This window comes from Macaca nemestrina, chromosome 11 (assembly GCF_043159975.1).
Source record: "Macaca nemestrina isolate mMacNem1 chromosome 11, mMacNem.hap1, whole genome shotgun sequence".
NCBI lineage: Eukaryota > Metazoa > Chordata > Mammalia > Primates > Cercopithecidae > Macaca > Macaca nemestrina.
Window position 1 is genome coordinate 131,778,111 of NC_092135.1, and position 16,606 is coordinate 131,794,716.

A 16,606-nucleotide genomic window follows, 5' to 3' on the forward strand; every position below is an offset into this window, starting at 1 on the left:
TTGGAAATGGTTTCTGAGATGTTTTTTTCTTGTACCAAAAGTACAAGAAATTGAAACAAGAAAAAGAAGAGATAAATCTTTATCATAATGTTTTTATACAAAAACTTTTGTATATCAGAGGACACTATCAAGAGAATGAAAAGACAACTCGTGTGGGCACCCTTATTAAAGTGTGCAGATTAACACGCACATGCGTGACATGGAGGCTCTCCCATGACACATCCTGTGTTTTCCTTCCCTATGAAACTTTCTGAACAGGTGAGCCCAGGTGGAGCCTCCACCTGCGTTAGAACCTAAGCTTTCTGTGGCTTTCTGAAATCCCTGGTGTCAGAAGTCAAGTGTGGATTACTGCTGCTTTCCTTGACTGTCTCTCTCTCTCCTTCAATCTGTGTTGATAATGTGATATCAAACATGATACACTACCTCTTTTGGCCCACTCAACATATTCTGGTGGTGCCCTCTGGCCTGCACCCTCCCACTGGCTATGAAGGTCACCCATGATCTCGCCTTCCTTAGCCTCACTGGCTTTATTTTATGCAACACTCCAACTCTCCTCTTTCCACCTGTTACTTTTCCCTCCCTATTTTATTCCTCTTTTCTATCTCCTTCCCCACCTATGTCTTTCGTTTCTGTCACCTTTTCTGTGTGATTCCTGCCCCAGAGGGGTCAACAAGAAGGGGCATCCCACGGGCTGACTCATGCGGGGAAGCTGTCAGTGATTAATTAGCAAGGCAGGGAAGTTGTACCCCAAGTCTTGGTTTCGACGCTAGAGGACTTTAGGAGGTGGTTCAATGTAGTGTTTGAGCACATGGACCCTGGAGTCATCCAAGCCTGATTTCATAAGTACTTCATTTGTGACACTTGTGTAAACTTGGGTAAAAACTCAGTGTTATCTAGATTAAATATGATAATGCATGCAGATGCCTGGCATGTGGCAGTGAATCAACAATACCCGTAATTGTGTGGGTGATATGCGTTTTCCAGCACAATTATTTCCAGCCTCCACAAGATTAATGATCTTAACCAGGCATTCAGACTCTCTTCAAAACAACATGGTGAGATATCAATATTGTCTTCTTGATGCAAGTTTCCCTTGAATGATTTAAACTTCAGATGGTGGACTGTCTCCTTAGGGAGAATTTGCAAATTAAATATAATAAAAGCTAACATATATTGGAGGCTCACCAGGTACCAGGTGCTACCCTGAGTACTTACATGGAAGCTGGCGTTATTGGCTGACCTATTTTGCAGATGATGAAACTGAGGCACAGAGGGGTTGAGTGACTTGCCCAAGGTTATTGCTCAAGTAAGTAGGGGAGCCAGGATTCAAATCCATACATTCTTTGTAAAAAAAAAAAAAAAAAGTTAAAAAAACCTGAGTGTGGTGGCTCACACATGTAATCACAGCACTTTAGGAGGCCAAGGCAGGAAGATCACTTAAGCCCAGGAGTTTGAGACCAGCCTGGACAACACAGGGAGACACTGTCTCTACAAATTTTTTTTTTTTTTTTTTTTTTTTTTTTTTTGAGACGGAGTCTCGCTCTGTCACCCAGGCTGGAGTGCAGTGGCCGGATCTCAGCTCACTGCAAGCTCCGCCTCCCGGGTTCACGCCATTCTCCTGCCTCAGCCTCCCGAGTAGCTGGGACTACAGGCGCCCACCACCTCGCCCGGCTAGATTTTTGTATTTTTTAGTAGAGACGGGGTTTCACCATGTTAACCAGGATGGTCTCGATCTCCCGACCTCGTGATCCGCCCGTCTCGGCCTCCCAAAGTGCTGGGATTACAGGCTTGAACCACCGCGCCCGGCCTACAAATTTTTTTTTTAAAGTTAGCTGGGCATGGTGGCACATGACTGTGGTCCCAGCTACTCAGGAGGCTGAGGTGGGAGGATCGCCTCTGCCCAGGAGGTCAAGGCTGCAGTGAGCCATGATTATTCCACTCCATTCCAGCCTGGATGATAGACTAAGACCTTGTCTCAAATTAAATAAATAAATAAATAAATTAATTAAATTTAAAAATTGATATGTAATTCATGTATCATAAAATTCAGTGGTTTTCCATGTGTTCCCAGATATAATCAGCCATCACCAATATCTAATTCCAGATCATTTTCCTCACTCCAGAAAGAAACCCCATGCCCACTGGCAGTCACTCTTTATTTCTCCCCCTTCTCCTACCCCTCAGCATTAATTTACTTTCTGTCTGTATAGATTTGCCTATTCTGGGCATTTCATGGAAATAGAAGCCTTTATGACTGGCTTCTTTCACTTAGTTTCATGGCTTATCCATGTTGTAGCATGAATCAGTATTTCATTCCTCTTCATGGCTGAATATTCCATTATATGGATTTACCACCTTTTTTAAATCCATTCATCAGTTGGTGGACATTTGGGTTGTTTCCCCTTTTCAACCATGAAAAATAATGTTACTGTGAACATTTGTATACAATAGACCCTGATGTTCTAATTTTTGAGCCCATGTGCCTAACCTCTATTCCTGACTGCCTCCCTGTGTTGACAGAAAACATTTTGGGAAATGTCCTATCTCTGGCCTTTTGGGAATGTCACATGGAGTGAACTGTGCCTAGAGTGGGTTTGACTTAGGACATCACATGGTCTCGAATCCCTCAGCAAACATGAGTTAGTCTTGTTTTTGTTGGTGTTACAAAATAACATTATTATTTTAGAAAAAAATAAATTTTTTTCTAAAAAATTTAATACTAGATGTCCTTCATTGAACAAACATCTGTGGAGAGGAAGGCATTGATTAGTTACAAACCGTGAAACATACTTTGAAAGAAAAGTAAAGGATGCAAAGAGAGCTGATCATAGGGGACCTTGCAGGATGAAGAGTGGCAATCTTGGGAGAAGTTGGGGCGACAGTGTGCCAAGCAGGGAAGATGGCAGGTGCAGCGTGAAGCCAAATGTTTGGAATCACAGTGTGTTCTTTCCCTTCATCCCTGTGTTCCAGGGTCTCTTTACTTCACAAACATGGGCAAGTAGAAATCCTACTTTATGTCTCTTCTGAATAATCCCTTTGTCATGGCTTACTTAGTGACCTGTGCCCCTCCCCACTGCTCCTGGGACCACAACCCACATTGTTACAAGCCCCTGAAGGAAGTTATAAACACCTTATCTTCTACTAGGACAGGTGCCCCTGGAGCTGTCTGGCTGGGCAAGCCATACTTACCTGCACTTCCCTATCCTGTCCGTGGGTGATTCAGACTTGACTGTTGTTATCACACTAAACTGAACTGGGGTTCACTCACCCAGTGCAGTAAGGCCAAACATCCACACTGAGATTTGCAGTGGGAGAAAGGAAGGCGTTTATGGGCAGGGCAGCAAGCAAGGAGTATTGGGAGGCTTATACTTAAGACCCGACTTCTCTGATGGCTTGCGAGTGAGGGTTTTTAAGGGCAAGGACACATTTTAGGAAAACAGAAGTTACAAGAAGAAATCTCAAAATCATCGCAAATCAATACACAGAGGTTACACATCGGTTTGGTCATGAGAAATGAAGGCTTGCAGGTCATAGGTGAATTCAAAGATTTTCTGATTTGCAATTAGCTAAGGAAGAGAAGCTTCATTTAAAATTTGGGGTTCGCAGAAAAGAATGTCAGCTCTTGCTCATGAGTGTGACTTCCTCCAGGAACAAACAATGGCTGTCAGAGTTCAGTTCTCGGTTCCCTTTATCTGAGGTCTGCCTGCCAATGGATCCATTTGGTGGAAGTCCAGGTTTCCGAAAAACAACTCAGGGACATATGTTAAGATGTAATCTTTAGTTTCTATAGGGAATCAAGCATCTCTGGACTCTAACATCCTTGGCTATTGTTTTAGGCTACTATTACCTTCTTGCTTATCAAGTGCCTTATTTATTTCTCAGGGTCAGGTAGGTGCCTGGAATTTCCTTTGAAAGAACCCAAGAATATCCTTTATTTCCATGTTTGGAGGAGCCCACAGGCCCCTAAAAGGGATTCCTGCTTCATCTCACCATTTTGGACTTCCCTCAAGATCTGGGCACAGAGCATTCTGACTTCTGCAGCCCCACCCCACAGCCTATCAAATAGATTAAATTGCTCCCGCATCCCGTGTCACATATGTCTGTGTAACTTGGTGAGCTCATCTGTAGTGGATTCACTGACATGTAGTTACGTTTTTATAGCCATTTCATAAAATATTCATAAATTCGATTTTGCCATTTTAGAATTCTAGATTCAGCAAATTTCTTTTTTGAAGTCTCAAACAGTTTGCAGGTCCTTTGAAATCTTGCAGGTAGGTCCTGGCTCCATTACTTATGGGTCATAGGTCATACAAGGGTCTGAAAGAGTGAGCACCTTAGAAGTAAACCTCTCCATAGGGTCCACCTTTCCAGACCTTCCTATTCCCAACATGAAATTACCTTCATGCACATCTTTGGGTCTCTCCTCTTTTCAAAATGCCAGGTATCCTCCATTTACTTTTGGGAAATCTGCTCTTGCCCACAGAGATTTGTTTTTATCTTAGGATTTACTTCTTTCATGCCACTGGAATATGTCCCAAGCCTGAGTCATTCAGTCGGCAGCAATCCCTGAGAAAAAAAAAATCGGCCTTTGTGTGATACTCAGGAGATGCCTGAGGACACCTTGACTCCCACAGCACCAACCAGGGCAGGCCTGGGTCTCCAGTGGAGCTACTCTTTAGGGATCATCATTATGACTAACAGACATGCCAGATTTCTCTGGCTAGTCTCCAGTGCGGACACACACACACACATGCCATTCTTAGTATAGTCAAAGCTCACAGGAGTAAGAAAAATGTTTTCTAATACCTTCTTTATTTGCAAGAAGGTGTTAGGAATTCAAGGGATGATATGCATAGTGATGTTAGTTTCTTTTCTTCAGCTCCTTCCTCCAACTCATGTTCTGTAGGGACTTCTGGAACTAAGAACAGGACCCACAGATGAGCCATAGGATTTTCAGAGCAAGGCTTTGCTTGGAAGGGCCCAGACCAATGTCCACAGCACAGTGGAGGTCTAGTATAAAGAATGTGAAGTTTGTAGCATCTCTTGATCCTGCTATTCCTACATGCTTGCTTAAGCCATTCGTCCTCTAGATGAACTGTTCTTTGAAGGAAACCTGCCTAATGTCTGACTGCTCAAGAAGGTGGACCTGAGCTCTGTTCCCTTTGCAATCTTCCTGGAGTCTTTTTGCTATCTAGATGAACTCAAAGCAAGATGCTGCCACCCCCATGACTTTGATCATTGTAAGCTGGCAATCCTCTTGGGAGACTGCTCCTAGCTTGGACTGACCTGAGTCTTCGCATGCCTTGAACGATGAATTTGCATCCTGGTTATGTTCCCTGTGGGAGCCAGCCCTGTCCTTGGAGTGGCCCCTCTAATCATGTTGCTCAGGCTTGTCCCTTCCTGGGCCCCAGAACACCTCCAATGCCAAACTTGTAGGTGAGAACAGGATGTTGCATGCCAACCAGGTGTGCGTGACTAGCTCTGGGCGAGTCTGTTCTAGTAATGCTAGGCACCACCTCTCACTGCGACAGCCTAGTTTCTACACAGGTCTTGCTCTGGGACCACCCTCAGCAGTGTGATTAGCAGGCAAGGCCAGTGTGACCCTCCCTTTCTGGGCCTCAGTTGAGAAACCTGAAGCTCAGGAGAGGAGTCACTCCCCTGGCTGATGGGTGGCTGGGCCGGAAGCAAATACCAGGCTTTCTGACTGCAGCTCTAGTACCTCACCACGTACTGGCTAGAGTTACACTTCTCAAATCTTAATTTCCTAAAGGCAAGTAACAGTTTGAATGTTGTTATATTGTGATGTATAATAAGAAATATATATGTTTGTCTTTGTTTCCTGGCCAGAGGTCCTGAAACCGTAAGTGGTGGGAGCGATAAAGGTGAACAGAGAATCTTTGTTTTTCAAAACAGATCTGTTTCCATCACATTTAAGTTTATGTAAAGGACATGTAAAGTCTCTAAGGATGAGGGCTGGTTGCCAGGGAACCAAACCCTTGCAATTAGAGGGAAGAAAGGAGAGAGTGATTGAAGATTGATTTGATCACCAGTGGGCAACAATCTAATCAATCATGCCTACTATGTAAGGAAGCCTACATAAAAACTCAAAAAGGCGGGGTTCAGAGAGCTTTCAGGTTGCTGAAGGTGTGGAGGGTGGGGCACCCAGAGATGGCAGATGGGGCTCCATGGCCTTACCCCCATATCTTGTTCTTTGTACTTTTTCCTCTGGCTATTCATCTGTGTTGTTTGCAATATCCTTTGTGATAAACCAAACCTAGTAACTAAACTGTTTTCTTCAGTTCTGTGAGTCATTCTAGCAAATGATTGACTCCAAGAAAGAGGGTGTGTGAACCTCTGATTTTTGCCAAGTCAGACAGAAGTTGTGGGTAACCTGGGAACCTACTATTTGCAATTGGTGTCTGAAGTGGAGGCAGTCTTGTAGGACTGAGCCCTTAACCTGTGGGGTCCATGCTAACTCAGAATTCAATTCAGAATGGAATTGAATTGTAGGATACCCAGCTGGTGTTAGAGAATAGGTCCCTGTGAAATAAAATCCCCACACATCATGGACATAACAGACAACGTCAATGATGAGGAATCCAGCAAGTTCGGGATAGAGAATTGGCAGGGGGTCTCCAGGGGTCTCTCCAAGTTGTCTTCAACGTGTTGCTATAACTTTTCTGAGAGGGAGAGGCAGACTGGTGGAGATGAAGAGAAAATCCTGGAAGTTCACGTGAAAGTTGACATAGGGTGTAGTTGATCCATATTCACTGTGTGCTTAAAATGGTTAAATATTAATTTGGGTTCTTACATATTAAAGGGCAAAATTCAGAGCGAGGGAGAGGTAGACAGGGCCTGTGAAAAGCAGTGGTTAGTTTAGGGAAAATAGCTAGGAGCCCTGTGATTTGGAGCGTGAAAACTCTTCATTACTGTTGTTACTTTAACTGGTTCCAGGATGGCCTGCCTGCTTCGTGCATTTCAGAGAATTTCCGCAGGGGTTTCCTTCTTAGCACTTTGGGGCATGGTTGCAGGTGACAAGCTGCTGGTGATCCCTCAGGATGGAAGCCACTGGCTTAGTATGAAGGATATAGTTGAAGTTCTCAGTGACCGGGGGCATGACATTGTAGTGGTGGTGCCTGAAGTCAATTTGCTTTTGAAAGAATCCAAATACTACACAAGAAAAATCTATCCAGTGCCGTATGACCAAGAAGAGATGAAGAACCGTTACCAATTGTTTGGAAACAATCACTTTGCTGAGCGATCATTCCTGACTGCTCCTCAGACAGAGTACAGGAATAACATGGTCGTTATTGGCATGTACTTCATCAACTGCCAGAGCCTCCTGCAGGACGTGGGCACCCTGAACTTCCTCAAGGAGAGCGAGTTCGATGCTCTTTTCACAGACCCAGCCTTACCCTGTGGGGTGATCCTGGCTGAGTATTTGGGCCTACCCTCCGTGTACCTCTTCAGGGGTTTTCCGTGTTCCCTGGAGCATACATTCAGCAGAAGCCCCAACCCTGTGTCCTATATTCCCAGGTGCTACACAAAGTTTTCAGACCACATGACTTTTCCCCAACGAGTGGCCAACTTCCTCGTTAATTTGTTGGAGCCCTATCTATTTTATTGTCTGTTTTCAAAGTACGATGAACTCGCATCAGCTGTCCTCAAGAGAGATGTGGATGTAATCACCTTATATCAGAAGGTCTCTGTTTGGCTGTTAAGATATGACTTTGTACTTGAGTATCCTAGGCCAGTCATGCCCAACATGGTCTTCATTGGAGGTACCAACTGTAAGAAGAGGAAAGACCTGTCTGAGGTTGGTGGGTTTATTTCTTTTGGGCTGCCTTGTTTCTTCCAGGCTCTGTTCTCCCTCACTCATTTGGATCCTTGAGCCAACTGTCCCTTGGAGGATTTCCTGGAGAAACTGTGGTGGGAAAGTGATACCCAGCTTGGAGCAGCAGGGACGCATAGGAGACCTGAGGCTGAAGTGGTACATAGGCATTTGGATGAAGACAGGGCTCATGCTTGGCAATAGTAGATTTGCTTAGTTAGGTAATCTGGGGACAGTCACATAATCATTGAATGAGCCTTAGAAATGTCCCAGTTCAAACAGAGGTGAAGGCTTGACTAAGGGAACAGGTCCAGGTTAAAATCAATTTTCCCAACTCTGTCGCATGCTTTGTCTCTGGACCTTAAGCCAAGGACCAGCAAACTACAACCTGTGAGCCTAGTCTCCCCAAAGGCCTGTTTTTTGTTTGTTTGTTTGTTTTTTGTTTCCTTTTATGTTGAGACCTGTTTGTTTGTTTGTTTCTGAGACGGAGGCTTGCTCCGCCCAGGCTGGAGTGCAGTGGCGCAATCTCGGCTCACTGCAGGCTCCGCCCCTGGGTTCACGCCATTCTCCTGCCTCAGCCTCCTGAGTAGCTGGGACTACAGGTGCCCGCCACCTTGTCTGGCTAATTTTTTGTGTTTTTAGTAGAGACAGGGTTTCACCATGTTAGCCAGGATGGTCTCGATATCCTGACCTCGTGATCCGCCTACCTCGGCCTCCCAAAGTGTTGGGATTACAGGCGTGAGCCACAGCGCCTGGCTGAGACCTGTTTTTATATGGCCCAGAGCTAAGAATGGTTTTTATAGTTTTAAAACAATTTAACAATGAAGAATATGTGCCATGGACGTATTTGGTCTGCAAAGTCTACCCATTTACTATCTGGCCTTTTCAGCAAAAGGGGGATGGCCTCTGACCTAAGGCAAGTGTTTACGGATGGCCTCCTGACATGTAGGAAAAGGGCCCAGAGTTACTTTGGAAAATAAAAATCTGTGAGTTTTAAATTTTAATGTAAATATTTACACATTTGAAAGGCTTCAGGCAACTCCCTCTATCTTTTATGCCAGATTTTCTTTTCCAGTTCCTCTTTTTATCAGAGAGAAAGCCTCAAACAGGTCCCAAAGACCCCTACCTCTCTTCTTTTCACCTGCTGATTTCTCTGTTAACAAATTGAACAGTTGGCAGTAGCCACTGTGAAAAGGCAAGGGTGAGGAGATGGGGATAACTGAACTGGTTCCAGGGAGTCTGGGGCATGAAATAAAAACTTAGAATGTCAGGAATCTTTTTATTGGGACATAATATAGTTGTACACATTTTGGGGGTTCATGTGATATTTTGATACATGTATACAATGTGCAATGATCAAATCAGGGTAATTAAGATATCCATCACCTTGAACATTTATTCCTTCCTTATGTTGGGAACATTCCCATTCTTCATTTCTAGCTATTTTGAACTGCAGAATACATTCTTGTTAATTGTAGTCACCCTACTGTGCTGTCACACTTTGGACTTATTCTATCTAAGGGTATTTTTGTGCCCATTAACCAACCCTTTTTCTTTTCTTTTCTTTTCTTTTGAGACAGAGTCTCACTCTGTCACCCAGGCTGGAGTGCAGTGGTGCGATCTCGGCTCACTGCAAGCTCCACCTCCCCGGTTCAAGCGATTCTCCTGCCTCAGCCTCCTGAGTAGTTGGGACTATAGGCATGTGCCACCGCGCCCAGCTAATTTTTGTATTTTAGTACAGATGGGGTTTCACCATGTTGGCCAGGATGGTCTCGATCTCTTGACCTCGTGATCCACCTGCCTCAGCCTCCCAAAGTGCTGGGATTACAGGCGTGAGCTACTGTGCCCGGCATTCTTCTTTTTCTTCTTCTTTTTTTTTTTTTTTTGATCAGTGTTCTTTATTGGCCCTTTAGATGTTTTTCTCTTTTCTGTCAAAGTTTTTGGAGTATTACAAATTTTATTTTATCTTATTTCTTTTTTCTTTTTCTTTTTTAAATTTTAACCAACCATTTTCCCCCCTACTTTCCTACTTACCCTTTCCACTTTCTGGTAATTACCAGTGAACCCTCTACCTCCATGAGATCCACTTTTTTAGCTCCCATATATAAATGAGAACATGTGGTATTTGTCTTTCTGTGCCTGGATTATTTCACTTAACACAATGACTTCCAGTTACATTCATGGTGCTGCACATGATAGGTCTTCATTCTTTGTTATGGCTGAATAATTTTCCATTGTGCATATGTACTGTCTGTGAGTGGAAAACAAAACCAACAAAAAACTCAAAGGGTTTTTCCTGTTTTCTCACTCAACAACAAACAACACAGAAGACTTCTGTGAACCAATGTGTGGGTTTTTTTTTTTTTTTTCCCTCCATACACCAAGCAAGCAGGCAATTCTGCCAGATACCAGCTGGGTGTCCTCTAATTCAGTTCTGACAGTGTCCACCTGAAGATAGCATCAGGTCCCACAGAGATAGGGCTCAGTCCCTAATTTACATTTGAAGAATATAAATTAGTACAGCCACTATGAAGAACAGTATGGAGATTCTAAAAAACAAAAACAAAACAAAACAAAAAACAGAACTAGAACTGCCCCAATATATCCCATTGCTGGGTGTATATCCAAAATAAAAAAATATGTTGAAGAGATATCTGCACTCCCATGTTTATTATAGCACTATTCACAATAGCCAAAATATGGAGTCAACCTAAGCACACATCAACTAATGAATGGATAAAGAAAACATAGGACTGTAATATTGTGAAATATATATTTGGTCTTCGTCCTCATTTCCTTGTACAGATTTTTCCCTTCCTTAGTTAAATTTGTTCCTAGGTATTATATATTCTTTGTAGCTTTTGTAAATGGCGTTGATTTCCTTTTCAGTTTTTTCTCTGTTGGCATTTATAAATGCTGCTGATTTTCGTAAGTAGATCTTGTATCCTGCAACTTTACTGAATTTCCTTGTCAGTTCTAACAGCTTTTTGGTGGAGTGTTTAAATTTTTCTAAATATATTATGTCATCTGAGAAGAAGAATAATTTGACTTCTTCCTTTCCAACTTGGATGCCCTTTATTTCTTTGTCTTGCTTAATTGCTTTGGATAGGACTTCCAGTACTATGAAGAATAACAGTGGTGACAGCCAGCATCTTTGTCTTATTCCAGATTTTAGAGGAACAGTTTTCAGTTTTACCCTTTTCAGTATGATGTTAGCTATGGGTTTATCATATATGGCCTTTATTGTTTTGAGGTATGTTCCTTCTGTAGCCAGTTTATTGAGAGTGTTTATCATAAAGGGATGTTGAATTTTGTTGAATGTTTTTTCAGCATCTACAATGATCGTATGAGTTTTGTCCTAATTCTGTCAGTGTATTCATATCAATATGTCAATACATGTATCACATTTATTGAGTTGTATATGTTGAATCATCCTTGCATCCTGGGATGAGTCCCACTTGATCATAATTAATTATCTTAACGTGTTATTGGATTTGGTTTGCTGGTATTTTGTTGAGATTTTTGCATCTATGTTCATCAGAGATATTAGCCTGCAGTTTTCTTTTTTTATCGTGCCCTTGTCTGGTTTTGGTATCAGGGTAACACTGGGCTCATAGGATGAGTTTGGAAGTATTCTCTCCTCTTCATTTTTCTGTAATAGTTTGAATAGAATTGGTATTAGTTCTTTGAAAAATGGTTGGTAGAATTCAGCAGTGAATCCATCCGGTCTTGGGCTTTTTTGAATGAGAGACTTTTTATTACTGCTTCAATCTTATTACTTATATTGGTTTGTTGAGGTTTTCTATTTCTTCTTTGTTCAATCTTGGTAGGTTGTATGTGTTCAGAAATGTATCCATTTCCTCTAGGTTTTCTAATTTGTTGGCACATAGTAGTTCACAATAGTCTCTAATGATCCTTTGTATTTCTGTGGGGTCAGTTGCTATGTTTCCTTTTTCATTTCTGATTTTATCTTAGTGTTTTCTTTTTTTCTTAGTCTAGTTCAAGGTTTGCCAATTTTGTTTATGTTTATTTATTTATTTATTTTATTATACTTTAAGTTCTAGGGTACATGTGCACAACGTGCAGGTTTGTTACATATGTATACATGTGCCATGTTGGTGTGCTGCACCCATTAACTCATCATTTACATTAGGTATATCTCCTAATGCTATCCCTCCCCCCTCCCCGCTCCCCACAATAGGACCCGATGTGTGATGTTCCCCTTCCTGTGTCCAAGTGATCTCATTGTTCAATTCCCACCTATGAGTGAGAACATGCAGTATTTGGTTTTCTGTTCTTGTGATAGTTTGCTCAGAATGATGGTTTCCAGCTGCATCCATGTCCCTACAAAGGACATGAACTCATCCTTTTTTACGGCTGCATAGTATTTCATGGTGTATATGTGCCACATTTTCTTAATCCAGTCTGTCACTTTTGCCAAATTTGTTTATCTTTTTTTTTTATAAACAACTTTTTGTTTCATTGGTCTTTTGCATTGTTTATTTAGTCTCAATTTAATTAGATTCTTCCCTGATCTTTATTATTTCTTTCCTTCGATAAATTTTGAGTTGGTATACTTTTGCTTTTTTAGTTCCTTGAGGTACATTGTTAGGTTGTTTATTCGAAATCTTTCTACTTTTTGGATGTAGGCATTTATTGTTAAAAACTTCTCTCTTAGTTCTGGTTTTGCTGTAGCCCATAGATTTTATACATTGTGTTTCCATTTTCATTTGTTTCAAGTAATTTTTAAATTTCCTTTTTAATTTCAGGAAAATCTAATTAAGAAGTTAATAAGCAAAAGTTATGCATTTATTTAATGATTTCATACTATTGGTTGAATCAAAGCTATTTATTCCTTCTCCTTGAAGTCTGGGGTATTGGAAAAAAGTAAATGAAAGTCATTTATTCTTGTTACAAAGAAATAGTTGGCATAAGAGAGAAAAAATATCATTTCTGCACCTTGGTACCAATCATCTTATTTTTTCAAAAAGTTGTACTCAGTTATATTGAGAAACTGAGCTATAGTAAATATACTTTTTGAGCCCTGTGACCCTATATCTGGTGCTTGACCTCGTTTGTATCTCAACTGTATTCCCAGCATGTCCTCCTAGAGAACATTCTGTATTGATATGTAATTATCAACATGCACTTTTAATTATTAGGAATTAAATTAAAGTGATCAGAATAGAATTTCTTTTGTCCAATAGTCAAACCATTTCAACACTATGAAAAAAAGTGTGTCTTTGGACAGATGGAAATGTCTGGAACCAGATAGAGGTGTCGGTTGCAAAACATGAATGTGCTAAATGCCATGAAATTGTTCACTTTAACATGGTTAATTTTATGTGACTTTGTCGCAATAAATTATTTAAGACAAGAAGATACATCACAGATTATAGAAAATGAAGCCCTGATTATGGCTTAAAAATGCACTCTTCGTTAGGCAAATCATATAATCAGGCAATACATAAAGTAAACAGAACACAAGTGGCCAAGAAAACTTTAAGAACATGCTTAATTTCAGAAATAATCCAAGAAATTCAGATTAATAAACTGTGGAATTCAGTTTCACTTATCAGGTTAGTAAGCATGCTTTATAGATAACTATTGACCCAACTATAAAACAAATACATTTCTGAAAAAATTGTGCAAAGCCCTTTTTTTTTTTTTTTTTTTTTGAGGCGAAGTCTTGCTCTGTTGCCCAGGCTGGAGTGCAGTGGCGCGATCTCGGCTCACTGCAAGCTCTGCTTCCCGGGTTCACGCCATTCTCCTGCCTCAGCCTCCCAAGTAGCTGGGACTATAGGCGCCCATCACCACACCCAGCTAATTTTTTTTGTATTTTTTTAGTAGGGATGGGGTTTCACCGTGTTAGCCAGGATGGTCTCCATCTCCTTGAAAACCATAGGTTGGTGACCAGTTTTTACATAATGCTATGATTCACAAAGAAAGAATGTCTTTTCTCATGGTAACCTCTGGGCTCCCAGCCTCGCCTTGTGGAAGAGTAAAGCAGGATCACTTCCCTCTCATTTCCATGTTGGTGTGACTTTGCAACTTTGACCAAAGCTTTACCTGCCTCCTCTGCCCAAGGAGGGACATGGCCATCTCAGAGGGCTGCTTGGTTTCTGTCCAAGCTGGCCCTCAGAGAAGCGGAAATTCCTGCTGTGAGAACATCAGAGGCTGAGCCACCAGGCAGTCCCAGATGTCTTGAAACAACTTACCCCAGCCCTGCCCAGAGCCTCCTCTCCAGCCCTGTGCACCTTATGACCTGCCCCAGGACAGTTCAGCTTATGCCAGATTCTCGCAGGTGCCTTGCAACCTTTCTGTCTGTCTCTCTGGTCCTCACTTCTTCCCCAGAATCTCATGCTGTTGCATGAAAAAAAAATAATAAATAAAATAAAATAAATAAATAAGTAAATAAAGAACCTTTGTTTTTAGGCCTTTCTCCTCTTCCTGTAGGGACTTGAATCCAGGCCAGATGCTGGGACACTCTTATGCTGTCCTTTTTGCTATTTTGTTGAGTTTCATCCATCCCAGGGATAACCTCTTTTCCTATTGTTATGGCCAGGTTTCAAAGATCTCAATTTTAGAAGAGAATTTAACTTTGCATTTCATTATGAGAAGGGTCATTGGAGTGTTTTCGCTAGAACAAAGAAGGTCAGAGGTAAATCCTAGTCTGTTCTCCTTGTAATACAAAGAACTGTTCAAGCCTTCAGAAGGACAGGGCCATTCAGACCACAGAGCCAGGTCATGGCCAGAGCTCTGGCTCTGGGACATCCTCTCTTCCCAGCCTGGTCTATGGAAAGGAATAGAATGCAAGCTCAGGCCTAGAGCCTAGCTAGGCCTGAATACAGGCTGAGACTTTCTCGCCAACAGGTTATAAAAACAATGAATGTGGTTTTCTTGCAGCATTTTTTACGGAGCATTTTCCCAGAAAACTAGACCCCAATTCCTGAGGGCTAGTTCTGTTCCCAAGTTTCCTTCTCTCATGCTCTGGGTTCATCTAAATGGTAGTTCTCAAACAGGACTAATTTTTCCCCTAGGACGGATATGTCTGAAGACATTTTTGGTGTTGCAACTGGAGAGGCAAAACAGTCAGTAGGATGTAGGTAGAGGCCAGGGATGCTGTTGAAAGTTGTACAATGTGTGGAAAAATACCCACCCCCCGACTCCTAACAAAGAATTACTCTGGCTCAAAATGTCACGAGTGCTGAAATTGAGAAACTCTGATCTAAATCAATTCCAAGTGAATCCAATGGTGTCTACACAGCAGGGCCCCCGCCTGGAGGTGTGGAGGACAGCAAGGATCCTGTGCCCACCCTCTGAGCTGTTTGTCTCCCTATAGGGGTCTTTGCAAAGAATGCTCATTCAGGGTGAAATCTCAGCCTTTCTTGGTTGAACTGTGGGTTCATTCTAGGCAAGTCAGTGGAATAAAAGCCCCCAAATGCCAAGTCATTCCTTTTATTTTTTCTTTTTGAGATGGAGTCTCACTCTGTCACCCAGGCTGGAGTGCAGTGGCATGATCCCAGGTCACTGCAAGCTCTGCCTCCCAGTTTCATGCCATTCTCCTGCCTCAGCCTCCTGAGTAGCTGGGACTACAGGCGCTCACCGCAACACCTGGCTAATTTTTTGTAGTTTTCAAGTAAAGACAGGGTTTCACTGTGTTAGCCAGGATGGTCTCGATCTCCTGACCTCGTGATCCCCCCGCCTCGGCCTCCCAAAGTGCTGGGATTACAGGCGTGAGCCACTGCGCCCGGCCCCAAAATGCCAAGTCATTCTTAATAAGCACTTTTTAAAATACATGACTTAGGCCAATGTCTACAATGGCTTTAAAATTCTGCCTCTCTTTCAAAACGCTGTGTTTATCTTTATGACTGATTAGCTGGGGCATTTCCAGGCATGTGGAACATTTTGGCAGCAGTGTTTCTGTTAACAGATAATTATCTAAAGAGTAGCTGAATGCTAGAATGATTCAGTTAAAAAAAGCATTCAACATGAGTACATAAAAGCCTAGAAACTTGACTGATTAGTAATTTAGATAACTCTAAGAGAATGAGAATAAGGGGTTATGAAAATATAACTTTATTATGATGCAATTCACATACATACAATTCACTCATTTTAATGGTTTTTAGTATAGTCACAGATTTGTACAACCATTATCATAGTCAACTTTAGAACATTTTCAGTCACTCCCAAAAGATACGTTATATCTATTATCATTCACTCTTCTTTCTCTCCTTCTTCCAGCCCCTGGCAGCCATTAATCAACTTTCTGTCCTTAAGGATTTCTATGGGTTTCTATGGATTCCATTCACAAAATACATGAGTAGCTTTTCCCCTTTAGCATAAAGGTTTCAAGGTTCATTCATGTTGTGGAATAACTTTATATTGCCAAATAATATTCTGTTCTATGCATATACCACACTTCGTATGTCTACTTGTAAATTGATGGACATTTGGGTGGTTTCCACTTTTTTGCTATTATGAATAAAGCTACTGTGGACATATTTGTGTATGAGTTTTGTGTATGTGTTTTCAGTTCTCTTGGGCATATACTTAGTGGAACTGCTGGGTTGTATGGTAACTGTATACTTAATCTTTTGAGGAACTTCCAGTGTGTGTCTTGATTACTGTAGCTTTTTTTTTTTTTTTTAAGTAGAGACAGGATTTTGCCATATTGGCCAGGCTGGTCTCAAACTCCTGACCTCAAGTGATCCACCCATCTTGAGCTCCCAAAGTGCTGGGATTTCAGGTGTGCGTCACTGCCCCCAGCCT

The 16,606-nt window shown here is 41.8% G+C and overlaps 1 protein-coding gene across 2 annotated transcripts in view; it reads left to right on the forward strand.

Annotated features, from left to right (window-relative positions):
* Positions 1-16,606, forward strand: part of LOC105473888 (UDP-glucuronosyltransferase 1-6) — a 136,843-nt gene that overhangs the window by 37,345 nt on the left and 82,892 nt on the right. The window contains exon 1 of one of the 2 annotated variants that reach the window (XM_011728057.3): positions 6,833-7,816. The exons of the other annotated variant lie outside the window; for it this stretch is intronic. Within the exon in view, the coding sequence (XP_011726359.2) occupies positions 6,956-7,816 (861 nt within the window). The 5' untranslated portion in view covers positions 6,833-6,955. Of the gene's footprint in view, positions 1-6,832; positions 7,817-16,606 lie in introns of those variants that run through there. 2 annotated transcript variants of the gene reach the window in all.